The sequence below is a fragment of the Doryrhamphus excisus genome, linkage group LG19 (assembly GCF_037039965.1).
Source record: "Doryrhamphus excisus strain RoL-2023G ecotype Guam linkage group LG19, RoL_Dexc_Guam_v1.1, whole genome shotgun sequence".
NCBI lineage: Eukaryota > Metazoa > Chordata > Actinopteri > Syngnathiformes > Syngnathidae > Doryrhamphus > Doryrhamphus excisus.
In genome coordinates this window covers 9560870-9577777 of record NC_136375.1, presented here as the reverse complement: position 1 = coordinate 9577777, position 16908 = coordinate 9560870, and the positions used below count along the sequence as shown (strand labels likewise).

General features: G+C 44.1%; 1 protein-coding gene across 3 annotated transcripts in view; it reads left to right on the top strand.

Annotated features, from left to right (window-relative positions):
* LOC131106884 (prospero homeobox protein 1-like) overlaps positions 1-14546 on the top strand; it is a 31293-nt gene extending 16747 nt beyond the window's left edge. For all 3 annotated transcript variants that reach the window (XM_078798956.1, XM_058056383.2, XM_058056387.2), the window contains exon 5: positions 13527-14546. In XM_078798956.1, coding sequence (XP_078655082.1) covers positions 13527-13712 — 186 coding nt within the window. In that variant the 3' untranslated portion in view covers positions 13713-14546. The remainder of the gene's footprint in view (positions 1-13526) is intronic.
* Positions 14547-16908: the final 2362 nt, after the last annotated feature.

Below are 16908 nucleotides of genomic sequence, written 5' to 3'. Positions count from 1 at the left end.
ATGATGAAATGAGGAAGAAGGCTTTACTGACTTGTTTGTCGAGCCTCTTCCCCCTCTTTGTTTCACTGTCTGTGTGTTTGAGACTTTTTTTACTTCCCCGTCCTCATCTAACTCTCTTTTGTGTGTGTGTGTGTGTGTGTCTTCCAGTTTATTCTAAGTTGTCAATAGGTAACTTCACCTTTTGGTGGGTTTTTTATTGTGCACACTTCTCCTTTTTACCACCTTCGTGTGTAGGCTATTTCCCTTCTCGGTGTCAGCTGATCTTAAGAAGGAGCTGCTGGGGGGTTCGCACGTGTATTTGTTACAGAGAGTCTCCGCAAGAGTGCCCGTGTGTGTTTTGTTGTTGCTGCATTTCCCAGCAGTGTCCTGTTCACCTCGAAGGGTACAGCCATCCCTTGGATCGGGCCGAGCATGCTGGCAAAGCATTTCTCCCCCGTGTGTGTGTGTGTGTGTGTGTGTGTGTGTGTGTATGTGTCACTTTGAGGGGGGAAAAATTTCACTGTTATCAAGGTTAAGCGTCCTACTGTTTTAGCGAAGGGGGGGGGGTGGAAGGGGAAAAGCAGGAGATGGATAGATAGGGTATGGAGGGTGAGAGCTCAGAGACAAAAGAAAGAGCATCGAAGGGGGGAGGGAGGGAGTCAGGGGAGAAAGAAGAGAGAGATGACGTACAGGATAGAAGTGCCCTTGCGAGCAGTGGGAGTTTTTGCAGAGTTCACACTTGAAGTGCTGCACTCCTCTTTCTTTCTCTTTTTTCCCCCCGTCTGTTTCTCTGTGTGCGTTATTTGTCCACTGGGGCTGGTTTTTTTTTTTTTTGTACGTGCACCACAACACACACACACACAAACACTTTCCTCCATCCATCTTGCGTCCTCTAAAGGCTTTTGAAAGGCTCTGCCTGGCAGAACACTTGTACTGTACATGAGGGCTCCTTAAGCATAAAATCCATTAGAAATATTATTGTTTTAAAACGTCTTCAGATAATGACTTACTTTTCCACATTAAAAAAAACACGTTTCTCTAATATTATTATTGTTGCTTTATTGTACTGAGCAGTCAGGACAATGATCACTTTCATATGTTCCTGTTCTATGGCCATCATCACATTTTCTCTGACTGATACAATGGGTCGCAATTTTGCGCACTTTGGGATATAGTAGCCCCTTTTTACTGCCTGTAAAGTTTGCCGTTTTTTTCCGTGCACGGGTTCTGTGTAAAATGCACCAGTAATCTTTGTGACTAATTTCTGCTACCCTGTTTTGTTAAAAGAGATCATTACAATTCTAAAGAGAAATGTGGAGTTCAATTAGATTTTTCTGGAATTGTTTGCTTTAAAAGGTGCAAAAAAATGATTCGGCAAGTCATCAAACTTTAGCATGCATTGTGAGACATCAGTGTTTAAATGTGATGCTCACTAAAGTAAGTGTAACTTATGGTGAGAATTGCCGTTCATCCAGAAACTATAAGAACACCACCCCCGTGTTGGATTGAACCAAAAAAAGTGTTTACTTTACAGAATTACAAATTAAACTGCATGCAATACAAATTCATTCATTCATTCATTTTCTACCGCTTTTTCCTCATGAGGGTCGCGGGGGTGCTGGAGCCTATCCCAGCTGTCTTCGGGCGAGAGGCGGGGTACACCCTGGACTGTCGCCAGCCAATCACAGGGCACATATAGACAAACAACCATTCACACTCACATTCATACCTATGGACAATTGGGAGTCGCCAATTAACCTAGCATGTTTTTGGAATGTGGGAGGAAACCGGAGTACCTGGAGAAAACCCACGCATGCACGGGGAGAACATACAAACTCCACACAGAGATGGCCGAGGGTGGGATTGAACCCTGGTCTCCTAGCTGTGAGGTCTGCGCGCTAACCACTTGACCGCTGTGCCGCCGCAATACAAATTAAATTGTGTAAATCATCTAGTTTTTAATGCAATTGATAAGAATCTTTGATATCTTTGCAATGAAAAGCATAACTCTCAGCTTCATCTCTAGAACTAGCTTGTTCTCCGCGGCTAACACTGACGGTAGTGCTGCTGCTGTCGTCCTGTGTCTATGTTTGACTGTACTACTGTCTTCCTGAATTAATATTCAAATGCACAGTAACATGGAATAGTCCGTTTTATAAGAAGCCGAGTGGGTAGCATGACAGATTACCTGTGTTTGGCTAAGGGTGCATCTGCCCCAGTCAATGAAAGCTAATATTAGCAGCTAAACTTGGCCAAATCGCTATCATTAGCTGACAAACAAACATAATATTACTAAGATAATGTTGCTGTATGATTGATTTGTACGGGACAAAATGGACTACGGTGGACTTAGTCTTCTGTAATCCAGCTACTAAATAAAGTTAGTGTAAACAACTTGTCAACTTGCGTTAATAACTTTCTTAGATGGATGTGCAAGTTTAAAATGCAGAACACCGGAGGGGAAGCGGTCCATCTTGTCTGCCTGGCACGAGTGCATTCCCTCACGGGGCATGAATAAATCGTGCGAAGAGACTATCACTCTCTTCATGGCTGCTTGAAAACCGGTCGAAGGTGGAACGGCTTCTTGTATTTGCATACATAAATGTGAACATTTGCAAGAACAGGCCAGGACAGGTGAATAAGTCTTCTGTTGGGGCGAGGAGCGGGGAGGTGAGGTGGGACATTTTGTTGTTTTGCATAGGAAGGCTTTTTTTTTTTTTTTTTTGCTCGTCGGGGCAGGTGTCTGAGAAATCCGGGAGCTGATTAGAGTTGAGGAAAATTTGCCCAGCCATGCAAATTCCGAACAAGCCAACCGCCTTGGTGGTGTACACGGAGACTCTCAAATGTTTGTGTGGCCTTTGTTGTGTGCGTGGGCGTTGTTTTGTGCATGTGTGTGTGAGAGAGAGACCATGTAGCCAGTGTGGTGTTGCGTGGGTTGTGTGTTTTTTAGTTGTTTTTTGTGTGGGACTCCTGTGTGTGATATATATGTGCAAGTTTGTTAGGATTTACCGTCTTATACTCATAAGTGTGTGTGTGTGTGTGTGTGAGTCATAGAGGAAACGTGGAGATGGAGGATGTGATGTGTGGATCAGGATGCCCCCAAGGCCCTTTTCTGTGGATCTTTCCCCTTTCTCCTACACCTCCTCCTCCTCCTCCTCCTGTTCCTCCCCTACCTGCCTGCACCACCACTTGAAACGGGAGCCTACGCAGATTCAGCACACACACACACACACACACACACACTGAAGTTTCCATTTGCCAGATTCTGCATCATCAAAGTTCCATCCACCTTGGTGGCGTCTTTGGAATGAATATGTCCTCTGTTTCAGTGACACACACACACACAAACACACACACACGTCCACGGCCTTTCTTGTTTGATGCTAATCTGCTCTGTCACTGTGTTGGCCTAATACGCTCCCCATCTTCCCTCCCAGCTCCTCTTTTGTCGCGATTGTTTCCTCTTTTCCTTTCATATCCCTCCCTCTCCTCTCCCTCTCTTTTCCTTCCGTCGCCTCTCTCCTTTCATTCTTTCATCCTTCTCTTGCATGTCTTCCGTTATGCACCCCTCCGCCACCCCCCACCCCTACACCCTCACCCCCTCCTCGCCACCGCCTCCTATTAGGAAGTTTTAATGGCATAATTGTCACATTCCTTCTGGCACAATGAACACTAGCCGGTAATTAAAAGAGCTCGCCGTTAATTACCTACTTTCCCCTCCCTCCTCCTTTCTGATCCACTCTCTTCTTCCCTTTCTTCTCCGCTTTCTCACTCGCTCCGTCCGCCGCCATCAAAGTCCGGGCCCCGCCGCACAAGCCTTGACTTTGAGCAGGCAGCGCTTTCATGTGAGTGCAAACTCTCGCTTAGCGTTCTTTTCTTTCTCCCCCCCCCCCCCCCTCTCCTGTGTGTGTGTGTGTTTGAAGCGGCAATGACAACACACATCATCTTTCATGGGACAGGAATGTGTGTCCTGGTAATGGCTCAGAAGGGCAGGCGGCGGTGGAGGGGGGTCTGATAAAAAGACAGTTTTATGATGGCTATGGGAAACTCTCAGATTTCCAGGCTGGGCCCAGCTTCCTCAGTCAGTGGCCACTCCTCCCACTGAGGACATTTTAAAAGAGGAACTTCCTATGATCTCTTTGAGGTGTCATGTTTCTCCGCTTCTTTTGTCCGTCTACCTCAAAAGTCAGAATAACTTCACTTTTTCCTCCCATCTTTCTAAACTTTTCGTCCTCATCTTCCACCTGCTGTCTCTCCATCCCCCTGCTTTTCCCCTCGTCGGCTCGTCATCCATTACGGAGGACTGGAGAGAGCCGAGAGCAGATGCCGTCTGTCCAACCGCCGTGCCCCGTTGCATTGTGTGCTTCACCTCTCCTTCCCCCCTTGGTCCTCCCTCCATCCTTCTCTTCGCTTCCCTCTCGGGGCTCCATTTGTTCAAATTCCCGTTTTTCCGCTCTCGCTATCCCCCCCTCTTTTCTCCATCCTTCCCGTTCTTTAAAAGGGACAGAAAGGGGGATGTCGCCACGTCAGGACATGCTGCGTATGTGTGTGTGAGGAAAAGTGGGTGTGTCTTTGACCGAAGTTTGACCTCGGGGAATTGGAGGTGAAAAGGTCGGGGCCGTTGCAGAGCGTACACGACGAGGATGCAGGGGTTTAAATGCAAACGTGTACAGATATTTATAGCGTAGTCAGACGTACGGTGTCATACAGTCGGGTGTGCTCAGGGGTCTTGCAAGACAAAAAAAAAGGAGATAAAACATTTGAGGGAGATGAAGAAGACGGTGCTATAGATTTAAGTTCACAGCTTCCAAAAATATACCCAATACAATATGCCACCGGCACTCCTAGAAACACCTAAACATATATACTCAACACTACAAAATAGCACAAAAGTATAAAGTACAAGTACATTTGCATCTTTTGTAGGTTATTTTTACTAAAATCAGTTGTGACATAGTCCAGTTGGTGATACATTTACCGGAAATGAGCATCTATTTGTCCTCAATGTGAACAATAAACAGTGGAACCTCAAATAATCGCAACTATACCCATCATAAAAGCTTTATTAACTGTAAAAAGTAGCATTTTAACATTCCTTTACTGTCATATAAGTGTAAAAATAAGTTAGTATAAGTCTTGCCGTTGACTCCTTCCTGTTTGTTAGTAAAGTGTAAAAAGAAGCGAGTCACTGTAATAGTAAAAAAAGAGGCTGATCTGGTGCACGATGCTAGGAGCTGTCTTATGGCCCTTTAATTCTCGTGATGACAAGAGTTAAGCGTGGAAAAGAATGGCGAGAGGGATCATCTGCTTCCCGATGAATAGCCGCGGGCTATTGAGGGCCCCCACTTGATGTCCTCTGACAGGTCTTTTCATCACCATGTGGTCCCTGTGTGTGTGTGTGTGTTTATTTGGTGCACTGCCTTGATGAGCATATCTACGTGTGTGTGTGTGTATGGAACATATTAATAATAATAGATACTTGTTGAAATCGTACCTGCTTACACACACACACACACACACGTATACACGGTATATATAGAAACCACTTCCTAGTTCTTAACTTTCTGTTCTACCTCCTTCCTCCTTCTTCGTCTTCTTCCCCTCCTCCTCCTGTCCCTGGTCACCTTGTGAGGGGCGGCCTGCTCTTCTGTGGCACAGCTGCTGATTATGTCATTATTCCTGGACCATTTTGGTCTCCCTCCATGTGCATGTGCACGCGTATGTGTGTGTGTGTGCGTGCGTGCGTGAGGGAGAGACTAATGAAGCGTGGCGAAGGGACCAATGCCAAAATGACCAGGGCGTGCATCAGAGCTGCAGATGCGTCCAAGTCCTATCGCCCCCCTCCAGTTCTCCCCCTTTTTTTCCTCTCTCTCTCTCTCTCTCTCGCTCACTCTCTTCTCTGTCAATCTGCATCCTTGCGTCTTATTCCTGCCATCATTTATTGTTTGCCCCTCACCCTCCTCGCTATTCTTTCCCCTCCTCCCCAGATGTCCTCTTCCCATCTTCCAGACTCCCTCTGCTTTCCTTTCTTTCCTTTCCGCCTCCTGCTCCATCGGTCTCCCTGACTCGCTGACCTCCAGAGGCCCCCCCCCCCAACTTACTTGACTTTGTGACCTCGCTCATTGTAGCCGCTCTCTCCCTGCAGCCTTCGTTCCTGTTCCTTGAACCAAACAATGTATACAAGGGATTGAAGTGGGATTTTTGAGCTTACTGCTGTTCTAATTCTTCTGCGTACGCATTGCAGGTAGTCCTCAGGTTACGTACCAGTTCCATTCCTAGGCTGTCATGTAAGGGTTTTGCTGTAAGTCTGATCTTTTACCTAAATTAACTCCTAAGTCACTCAGACTGGAGACAGAAGGCATGTAGAATACAGTAATACAAACATGGAGGAAGGAGGAAGTCTCAACAAGGAGACCACAACGCTGCTTATGCTGTTATCATTGTCCATTTCATAAGAGCAGATTCCTCCGCATGTTCAAAGAAACCATCTTTATACGTCAGGATGGTCAGCGCATTTCAGCAGCTTGGATGGGACACACAACCAGTCATTACTTTTTTTTTTCTCCATCATTGGTTTCCACTTTTACTCGAGTCTTCCTCACTGCCTTGGGAGTCCTAATGCAGATTAAAAAGCGGTTAAGTGGTGTTACCACTTAAGTCCGCCTACATCCTGCATCCTACATCCGCCATGTGCATGGCTCGTCCTCACTCAGCTTCAAACGCATTCTTAAGTTGTGAATAAAACACTTGGAGGCTGACTAGCTAGCTTAGTGGTTGTTTAAAGTGGTGTCCGTGTCTTGTGTGTCTTAAGAGTTGTGAAACGTGGTGCAAACAAAGTTAGCAGTAGTGTCAGAGTGTACGTCTATTTATACCAATTCATGGGCGTCAATCTTTTTTTAATGCCATGCGATCGAGATGCCACAACAAGGAACTTTCCCAATGCTTGTGAGTTATTATTGCCTACCATATTAGGTAATATGAGTGTAAAGTTGACTATAGGGGTGTTATTTTATGTCTACTGGTCTCTAATAATTACAAACTGTTTTCAGAAGGTCATAAAAAGGGTTTGTATACCCTAACCATGAAAATATTCTATTTATTAATATAATATTGTCAAGGTCTGGTCTAGAACCAGTTAACCATGAAATGGAGGCCCACCTGTATTAGGTCCCAAATCCACTTCAGGTCCAAGATAGGCCTAGAAAGTTCCTTGAAGTGTAGTTGACAGCCTTAGCTCAGGTACTGGTTGAAGGATCCATACTTAGTTTCCAGTGTTAATGAAGTGTTTGGTGGTTTTGTTGGGCTGAGCCACCAAAGTACAAGTACAAAGAAACAAGGATAACTGGTGAGCTGGTAATGCTTCCTGGGTGTCTTTGACCTTACCCTGCTCTTGACTCCGAGCACCTTGAAAGCAGCTAATGTGACACCACTGCACATGCTCACACAAACAAAGACACGAGCGACCCAAACACACATGCGTGTGGCCGCAGAAGCGCCTCAAGGGCTCCACGGTCTGGAGGCTATCAGCGGCCTGAGGGTGGCTGCTGTTTGCTCAGCTTTAAGGCCCCTTTCCTGTCCCAGCACTCACCTAAGAGCGTTCAAGACTTCCTGAATGTGGAATCTAAAGTTTGGGAGGATGGAGAGCACCGTTTAGTGTGATTAAAGTCAAAACTCTCCAATGCTGTTTCTCTTCCTCAGCTGTTAGTTGGACTCTTCGTCCAGTCTTATCAGTGGAAGAGGGGGTTGCAGAAAGACTGGGGACATGGGTTGTGTTTGTCCAAAGTGACAGTACAGGCCAAGGACTTATCAAGGCCTTTGTAGATTATTGATCTGACCAGATATGTGAGGCAAAGGGGCCGATGTGTTTTTTTGTGTGTCTGCTTTGAATCAACGCTACTGGCCTGCTCAACTTTACGGCCGTCAAGTCCCTGGAAAACACCGAAAATGTCATAACATCAGATTTTTTTCAAAGTTGTTTTGATATTGTAGTAGAGCGGTGCTTCCCGATTATTTTCAGTCAATGCCCCCCATTAGGGACAGATTTTTTTTGCGCAATACAAGTGTTGAGTACTATAAATTTGTACATGTTAGCAGGTCTGCATTGAAATGAAAGTATCTTGCGCCTCCATAACAGTTCCCTGCGTCCCCCCAGGGGGCCGCCCCACTATCTAGGAAGCACTGTAGTAGAGTACCGTATACTTTACACGTGTGAATCTCCTTTTTGTCAGTTTGAAGTCTTCTTCTAATTAACTGTCTTGAAGAGAATGTATAGAAAGTCCTACATTTAAAAAGAAGCACTATGTTGATGCTAGCTATGGATGTACTACATACAGCAGGACTACTGCAAAAAAAACACTGATGTCGAAGTATTCAGGTGTTCAGGGCTCACAAAAGCAGTTCATGTCCAAGTCTACTGTGACCAAAAGCCATGGGAAGTATGAGTGTTCCCAGCCAAAGTTCGGGTTAGGAATTAACCCGGTTGGCCATCAGGGCCTATGTTGTGTTCCCTGCATTTCATCCTTCAAGGCTACAGCTAACACACACACACACACACACACAAGCAGAGCCTTATCTTCCAGGGTCTCGTCTTGTTTGGCCAATGCTGTGCAAATAGAAGGTGCAATACATCTCCTGACAGTTCCCAAAAGCAAGGGGGTGAAACACGTTGACCAAACAAACAGCCAACCCTGAGTCACCAAGAGAGAGGAGATTTCTCAGGCTTTACCCAAACACACACACACACTTACAAGCCGGGGGGGGGGGGGGGGGGGTAACAGTAGCCTCTCTGAAGCCCCCCCCCCCCCCCCGGCTACCTTTTTAAACGTTTGTCTAAGCAGTCTTAAGACAGGGGCCGCTGTTGGAGTGAATAGCTCCCAGCAAGCCGACCACAGGCTGCTATTGTCCGCCGTCATATTTTATTATTTCATCAAAAAGCAGGAAATCCGATTCCCTCCCTCCCTGAAAAAGAGCTTATCCTCGTGTCTCAAAGCAACCTGTCATGAGAGAGGTGGAGGGAACCGGTGGAGGGGTGGATAGGGGTACAATGAATGAGAGTGATTAACTGCCTCGTCGCTCGTTGGAGAAGCCTCTCATTTTCTTTCATCTTTCTGTCTCCTTGATTGGTATTTACCCAACAAGGACCATGACGGACAGGGTGCATGTGCAAGGACTCAACACGTATTATGTTACAACGGGGGTACAACAGTATGTCTTTTCATGAAGGATTTGTAGGGGGTAGTAGTTGTAGGGGTGCTACCTCAAAAGTGGTGCTTTTGTACCCTTGACCAGGATTGTTAAAGCTTGTTAAAGTGCCACTAGTTGACCCAGGAGTTCAGTAATGAGACTTTAGCTACAAACTTTGCTGTTCATGCTTCTTCCTGACAATGGCGTTGTAAAAAGAGTTGGACATATTTAGCAGAAAGATACTGATCCACCAGTTTGATCACGACGGCAACAAAAACAAACACAGTCTCTTGAATACGCTTCTTACTCTGTTTTGCCCAAGGCAAAAAAAAAAAAGTAAGGACGCAAAAGGACATTGACTTTGAAATTGGTGGATGGAATCTCAGTCACCTTGTTTTGTCTCCTCCCCCCTTTGTACATTTGTCCTTCAATTTCGGGGTTCTGCTGAGAAGAAGAAACCCTATGAAATATGTATGAAGTGATTGTGAGCCACGCGATTGGCCCCGTTTAGCGGACAGCAGAGCGAATGAACGGCCACACTGAATAATCCCCCACAATGCCTCTGGAACAAAGGCCCAACAGCTGACCCGAGGGATGGGGGGGGGGGTTATTGGGGCGTCCGAGCAGGGACAAACACTTCAGACTGAATACTCTCATACATATAGTATCTCACAAGTGAATACACACGGCAAGTTTCAGCAAACATTTGATGATAGTTTTGAAATGAGAGTTGGATATACTTTAGAATAGACACTGTGCAGCTTGTATAGCAGTACAGTTTCTTGTTTATTGAGGTGAACTGCTGCCAGACCCAAAATTGATTGGTGAACTTCCACTAAGTAGTATTCAATATAAATACATTGAATATTTTCATAGTTAGAGCATAGAAAACCTGTTTATGACTTTCTATGCACGTTTTTGTTACAATTATTGACAATGTACAACAATGAGCCAATTCAAGAAACAATACAAGCAGTTAATGTTTGCTAAATACAAGGATGAAGAGTCTTGAACCAGTCATGATGTGCTATATATATCACTATATTGACACTTACTATGGTACCCAAAAATTAATAAATAAAAAATCATTTAAAAACTTGAACTATATTAGGAAAGCAGGAAGTGAATAAATGTAACAGTTACTGATTGTAAAAGTACCAGATGGAGGGGTAGGATTTAATAAGCTTTGCTTCTTCCTACTCCTTTTGGACATGTGGAACTGTGAACCGATTATGTGATGCACTCAATTGTAATCTGATGCATGTTCAAATGAAATAAAACCATTACTATTACCATTATTAGAGCCTCATGGACATGAAATAGCACCCCTATAGTCACCTTACCAAATATAGTAGACATAATAATAGACAATAAGCCATCTTAGACATAAATAGCCGTTTGTGGTCAAGCAGAGACTCACTTCAATTGCTTTTAAGAACACATGCTGTGCACGTATACACAGGAGCTGCTGTCGGCCACTCTCTATACTGCTAACCTGCTGCTAACACTCAGCTAACTAGCTGACGTCACTTCTTAAAGGCACACATAACAAGTCACAAGTACTGTATTACACTTCGTATCATGTCTTTTGAATGTGTTATATTTGTATTTTCTTTCATTTAGCCATTTTATGCTTGAAAATGCTTAATTTACTTGGCCTTACTTAAAATTACTTGGCCTTTATTTAAAAAACTTGGCTTTGTCAGCAAGAGGCATGATTGGGTTCCTGAAATCCAACATGGCGGCCAGTTATCACACTCTGCTCATGTTGGAACCACAGCTCCCCCGCCTGCCAGCAGCACTCATGCATCCCCAGACCGTGATTACTGTCCTATTGTCTCTTCAGTAGATATACTTCGATAATACCGGTTGGTGAAATGTGAGCTACGGCACATCCCGCTCACAAAACAATTTATTGGACTGTACCGTCACCCCGTTCCCTACATCTTCAGCCCCTTTCGTCCCTCGCCATTGCACTCAGCTCCCCACTTCCCCCCCAGCTCCACACCCCCGCCTTTAGTCAAGAGGATCTGAAATACCAATACCCTTTTCTCCTTGACATTGCTTTCTCCTTGTAGTCAGCGTTTTGCCGTCCTTTTATAGTCAAAACGTCAGGAGAAATTCCATGCAGGAATATTCTTAGTGACGCGGCACTCCCGGCGTCTCACAGCTGATGATGTCGTCCTCTGTCGGTGTCACTACACCCCCCCAACAACCCAAACAAGACATTATGTCCTTTTATACACACACCTTATACACGCATCTTATTGGACATAGTGTAACACACACACACACAGGCTAACGGACGTGGTAGCCTCCATTCATCACCCAAAGGGGGGGCGGGTGGACGTCCCATGTGTGTTTGTGTGAACAGGCATGACTGTTAAAGTGTGTGTGTTCCAGTGGCCACTAACCTTGCTGTGTCCTGACACTCCTGATGAGTATCTGCAGGACACTGGAGGAGCGCGGCACTGTAAGGCTGTGGTGTGTGTGTGTGTGTGTGTGTGTGTGTGAGTGTGTGTCGGGAGACAGTCAGCATTATCCAAGCAGGTGACCCCTGAAGGCTGAGTCGCCCTGCAGCTTTGGACTGAGGAAGGAGACTAAAGCCAAATAGCGGCAAGTGTGTGTTGAGCAATATGTCGCCTCTATCGCGGTACAGGATGTGTCATCTCCTTGGCACAAGGAGGTGTGTGCGCTTGTGCGGCTGCATGTGACAGCGTGTTGGCTGGCAGGGAGGTGTCACAGATCTTTGCCAGGCCCATCATGTCCATAGTGTGGCTGAGCGCTGCTGTCAGGGACGCTGAACGCTAAAGGGCCGGCGTGTCTCCTAGTTCCCAAAGCATTTAGTACTTCCTCTTTCAGCGGCACCTCGGTGACACTCTCCACTCTCTTGCCTTGTTTAATCTTTTTTTTTTTTTGGTACAACGAGACGCATAAAGATGTCACGTGGGGAGGGAAGTGGGCTGACAATTCGCAAGAAGTGATTTTGCTCAAGTGGAAAGGCTCCATTTGCTTTTAAGGAAGTAGAAAGTCAGGATTTATGGTACACGACACAGTCAGATGACAGCCAATAAAACGGTTGTGTCAAAAAGGCAGCTTTTGCAAAGCTAGTAGTGTATGGTTTAGATTAAGAGGGTTATTGTTGTATAGAAAACTCCAAAAATGTAGTTTATACCAAAGACATTTTTAACATGGATCCACTCAGTAATGCATGTCAGACAAGGACAACAAATTATACGATTATTTACTAACTCTTAGAGGCCCCTCATTAGTGTATTTCGGGGGTGTCCAAAAGTGAAAAGATGCAAGCAAAACACGCTAGCTAGCAAGGTATATAAAGAGTGCAACCCAGCTTTGAGATATCAGTGAAAAAGTCTATTATCAACTTTGGTCTATGCTCTTTTTCACTATTTTTGGTGTTGTTTTTTTTTCAAATATTTCAACTTTCTCCTTAAATGATTTTATTGCAGAAAATTTCATGACATTTTGGTTATATTAAGACTTTATTCCCATACTCTTATACATTTTACCCTAACTTAATTTTCCAAAAATTACCACTCTGCGTTGTTTGTTTCTCATAATATTACGACTTTTAAGAAAGAACCCATTTTATTCTTCAATATTCATAATTTTTATATTCATAATATTAATATTTTTCCTCTATTCTCATCAAATTACTGATGTTTTTATGTATTTATTGTTATTTATTCCAATAATATTTACTTTATTCCAATAATATTTACTTTATTCCCGTAATATTTTGACTTTATTCCCATAATATTGTACTTTTTCCCCCAAAACTAATTTTCCCCAAATTACAACTTTATTTATTTTGTTTGTTTCTTGTAATATTACATGTCTAAATTTTTTTTTTTAATATTCCTAAAAGTAAAACAATATTATTCTGCTACGATCTCAACTTTTTTCTCTTAATAATTGTATTTATTGTCGTGAAATGTTCAATGTTTTTTGAGACTGTGCTGCAGGGCAAATAAAAATGTCCCCCGAGCCGCACTTTGGACACCCCTCGTGTATTGGAAGTGTGTTGTCTAAAATCTATTCATGAAGCTGGAATCTAGAACGTTTAAAAGAGCTTTTAATAAGCCCGACAGGGAAGACGTGTATTTGTGGGTCTGTAGCTTTAATGCTAATGAGCTGTGTCTCCAAGAAGCGCTACTTGTAACTCCCAAACTTACAGCTCCCACCTTCATATTTGGCAGAGCTCCAGGCTGTGTTTAAGATGTGTAGCGAAGCCTGAATTGAACTTGAGGAGCAAACAAGTGGTTGACAACGTCATTTAGCTGATAACTTTGTGTAACTTTCAGTAACCGTAGAGACCTGAATCCTTGTTGTCTCTCTTCCAGGTCCCCAATCGCTTCTTGGAGGTGGCGGAGATCACGCTGAGAGAGTTCTTCAATGCCATCGTGGCGGGCAAAGACGTGGACCCTTCCTGGAAGAAGGCCATCTACAAGGTGATCTGCAAGCTGGACAGCGAGGTCCCAGAGATCTTCAAGTCCCCTAACTGTCTCCAAGAGCTTCTACACGAGTAAACCCCGTTTGCGCTCGCTTCACAACGCTTTGCGCTTTTTTTTTTTTTTTTCCACAGAGCATTATTCTTCTCTTGATCGACTTTCCCCACTATCTTGTTTTTTTTTTAATTTCTTTTGGAAGTTATGAAAGTTATGAAGTAGCATTCCCGATTTGAAGCCTTGACGTCCGTTCCTCCATGACGTAGTTCTTGTGTTGCTTTTCTTTTAGAAGAATTTTATTATTATGACATGGGGTATGTTTTTGCGCCTGATGAACTGAGATTTTTTTTTGGGAGGGGGGGGCTGCTGTAGGATCAACACTGACTCCTGAATGGCATTGATGCGGTCTATCCAATGAACTGCGCCCCTTAGACTGTTGTCCCAAACTGGACTAGCGAGAGTCTAAAGTGGGTCTTGGACTGGTTTTCAAATAGCTACTGAGTTCTACCCTGTTTTGAAGTGTTTATTGGGTGTATATTTTGATTTGCTGATGAATATTTCCGTTGTTTATGATGACTTTATGATTTGTCACCACTTTGCTGAAGGTTGGCACTTGAAGATTTCTTTGTCCCCCCTCTAATGAATGCCTTTGCAGACAAAAATAAATTATTCCTATTAAGAGTATTCAAAGTTTAGATTCAGGATTTGTTGATTCTTTGATATTTTTTTTTCTTCCATGGCGATTTCTGTGTAGAGTTTCCTGCGGTGTGCCAGCGAGACAATGATGGTGGAAGTAAGAGTTTCAAAGAGCAGACATGTGCAAAGGAAGCGTGGCCTTTTGTTTGCCGCTCGTCTCGTTGACGGCTGCGTTTCCTTGGCCGTTTTCAATTTTGCCACAAAGGTCTGGGGTGGGGGGGGGGGATTGATGTAATTGTTGGTTACTGTACGCACACGCGATGAAGGGTTTTTGTCTTTTATACAATAGCACTATTTTCCAGCCAGCGGTCAGGATGTTGGTGTGAATGACAGTTGATACTTGAATATATCAGAATACTGAAGTACAATTGAAGAGAAGGAGGGGGGAAGAAACCCCCCCCCCCTTTTTTTTTTTTTTTTTTACTTTTTCCCCGCGCTCACCTGCCTTTGAGTGATTCAGCTCCTCTCTGGAGGGAACAATATACGAGGTCGAAGGTGAGCATTTTTACCCCCAGGGGTAGATGGAGGAGCTCTCAGCACTACAAAGAGTATAGGGACAAAGACTCAGTCAGCATTGGGGGGGGGGCAACTCGCACCTGAAACCCTCCACTTGGTCCCACCAACGCTGTTTCGGCCAGCACCGAATACCCGAATACTTTTACGTTTACTTTTTTACTCCTAGAATTGGATGCTGACACATGGTGACACCTTAGAAATACATTTTTCATCCGTTTTTGGTCCAGGGGGGTGTCCAAAGTGCGGGCCATTTGCAGCATTTTTTTTTACTCAAATTCACAATCTTTCAGTAGGAAATGATATCCCACCACTAGTTCCCGCATCTGAAGGCAAAACTGAAACAAATTTGGGTATTTCTTAAAAAAGAGAACTTTTCCATTTTTGTGACAGAAATTTCAATTTTTGAAAATATATCTTAAGTTTAATTTCTTAATATATTTTGTCAATGGTCGTTTTTGGGAATGACTAGGTCAGATACTGTCCATGATTCCCATTATTGAGCCTTTTCAGGAAATTACTTTCTTCCGGCTCCTGATTGGTTAGAATGGCCTGCAAAAATGCTTTCATGTGTCTTCATATTATTCCAGCAGAGAAATTATTTTTTTTCAGGGCTTTAACTCGGGATGTCCGATATTGGCTTTTTTTGGCTTTTTTTTCCGATATTCACCAACTCTTAATTTTTACGATATCAGCCGATACTGATAACGATATGTGTAACATGACATCTCCCGTGGTGGAATGATGTGTGATGTATTCATTTATTTTCTACCGCTTTTCCTGCTGGAGCCTATCCCAGCTGTCTTCGGGCAAGAGGCGGGGTACACCCTGGACTGGTCGCCAGCCAATCACAGGGCACATATAGACAAACAACCATTCACACTCACATTCATACCTATGGACAATTTGGAGTCGCCAATTAACCTAGCATGTTTTTGGAATGTGGGAGGAAACCGGAGTACCTGGAGAAAACCCACGCACGGGTAGAATCAAACTCGGGTCTCCTACCTCTGAGGGCTTCACGCTAACTACTCGTCCACCGTGCAGCCGTGATATATTTTCATGGTTTTCATTTTGAAGGCCCACGGTGTGTGCGCGACCACCCACCACAAATCAACATTATGATTAGAAAGTGCCATTTTTTCATGGTATTTTCACCAATCATCAGCAATATTATTTTTTTTCTAAAACAATATTGATGAATGATCAATGTCAACCTGTGTCGTTTTCCCGCGAGTGTTGGCGCACCAATACACGGGCCCACGGCGCGTCCACAGCGATGACAAAACATCAAAAGAGGCCTGTTGCCTAACCTGCTGACTTTCCTAAGCCAGACAAAGCGGCCGACAAAAGCACTGAGAGCAACTCCCTTCATTATCCCCCCCCCCCTTTCCTCCCCAGACAGCGTTCTTCTTAAGATCGGCGGGGCCTGTGAGAGAACGAGTGGGACATATTTCTCACTGAATGATGGGCTCGGCCCTAAACGTCTCAAAGCACCAACCAGCCGAGGGCTCTAAAGTGCCACAAACAAAAGGAGAAAGAAAAGGATACTTTTTTTTTCTTCTTCTTCTTCTTATGAGCAGATGAATATCGCTCCACGCCCTCCTGCTTCCTGACGCCTCCTTTAATGTCCAAAAGAGCTCCAAAAGCTCCGTTTAGGATGCAGGAAGCTCACCAACATGGAAATATTTTTACTTGATTTTGAACTTCTATTATTAAATAACATATTTAGTCTTTTTTTTGAAAGGATTGTACAGTATAAATCTATGGGGAAATGATATTCCGTAGTGGAAGGAGTGACGGCTAGTATTCCCGATTAGTACATTAGTTAGTCGACTACTTTTCCTTTTCGCTTTCTTGAATAGCCCCTTTTCTTGACAAACACAAAAGAAACTTGATGAAATATTGTTGTTGCTACTGTAAATAGAGAAAGAGAGAATAGCTGTACAGTTTTCTATGGTCTGAAAGTGGTTGACACAAAGTTACGTGCTTTTTAAAAAAGAGGGGGGGGGGGGGTCCGTGGACAGTGCCCCCACCTCACACCCCCCCTCTCTCTCAAGTTACATCA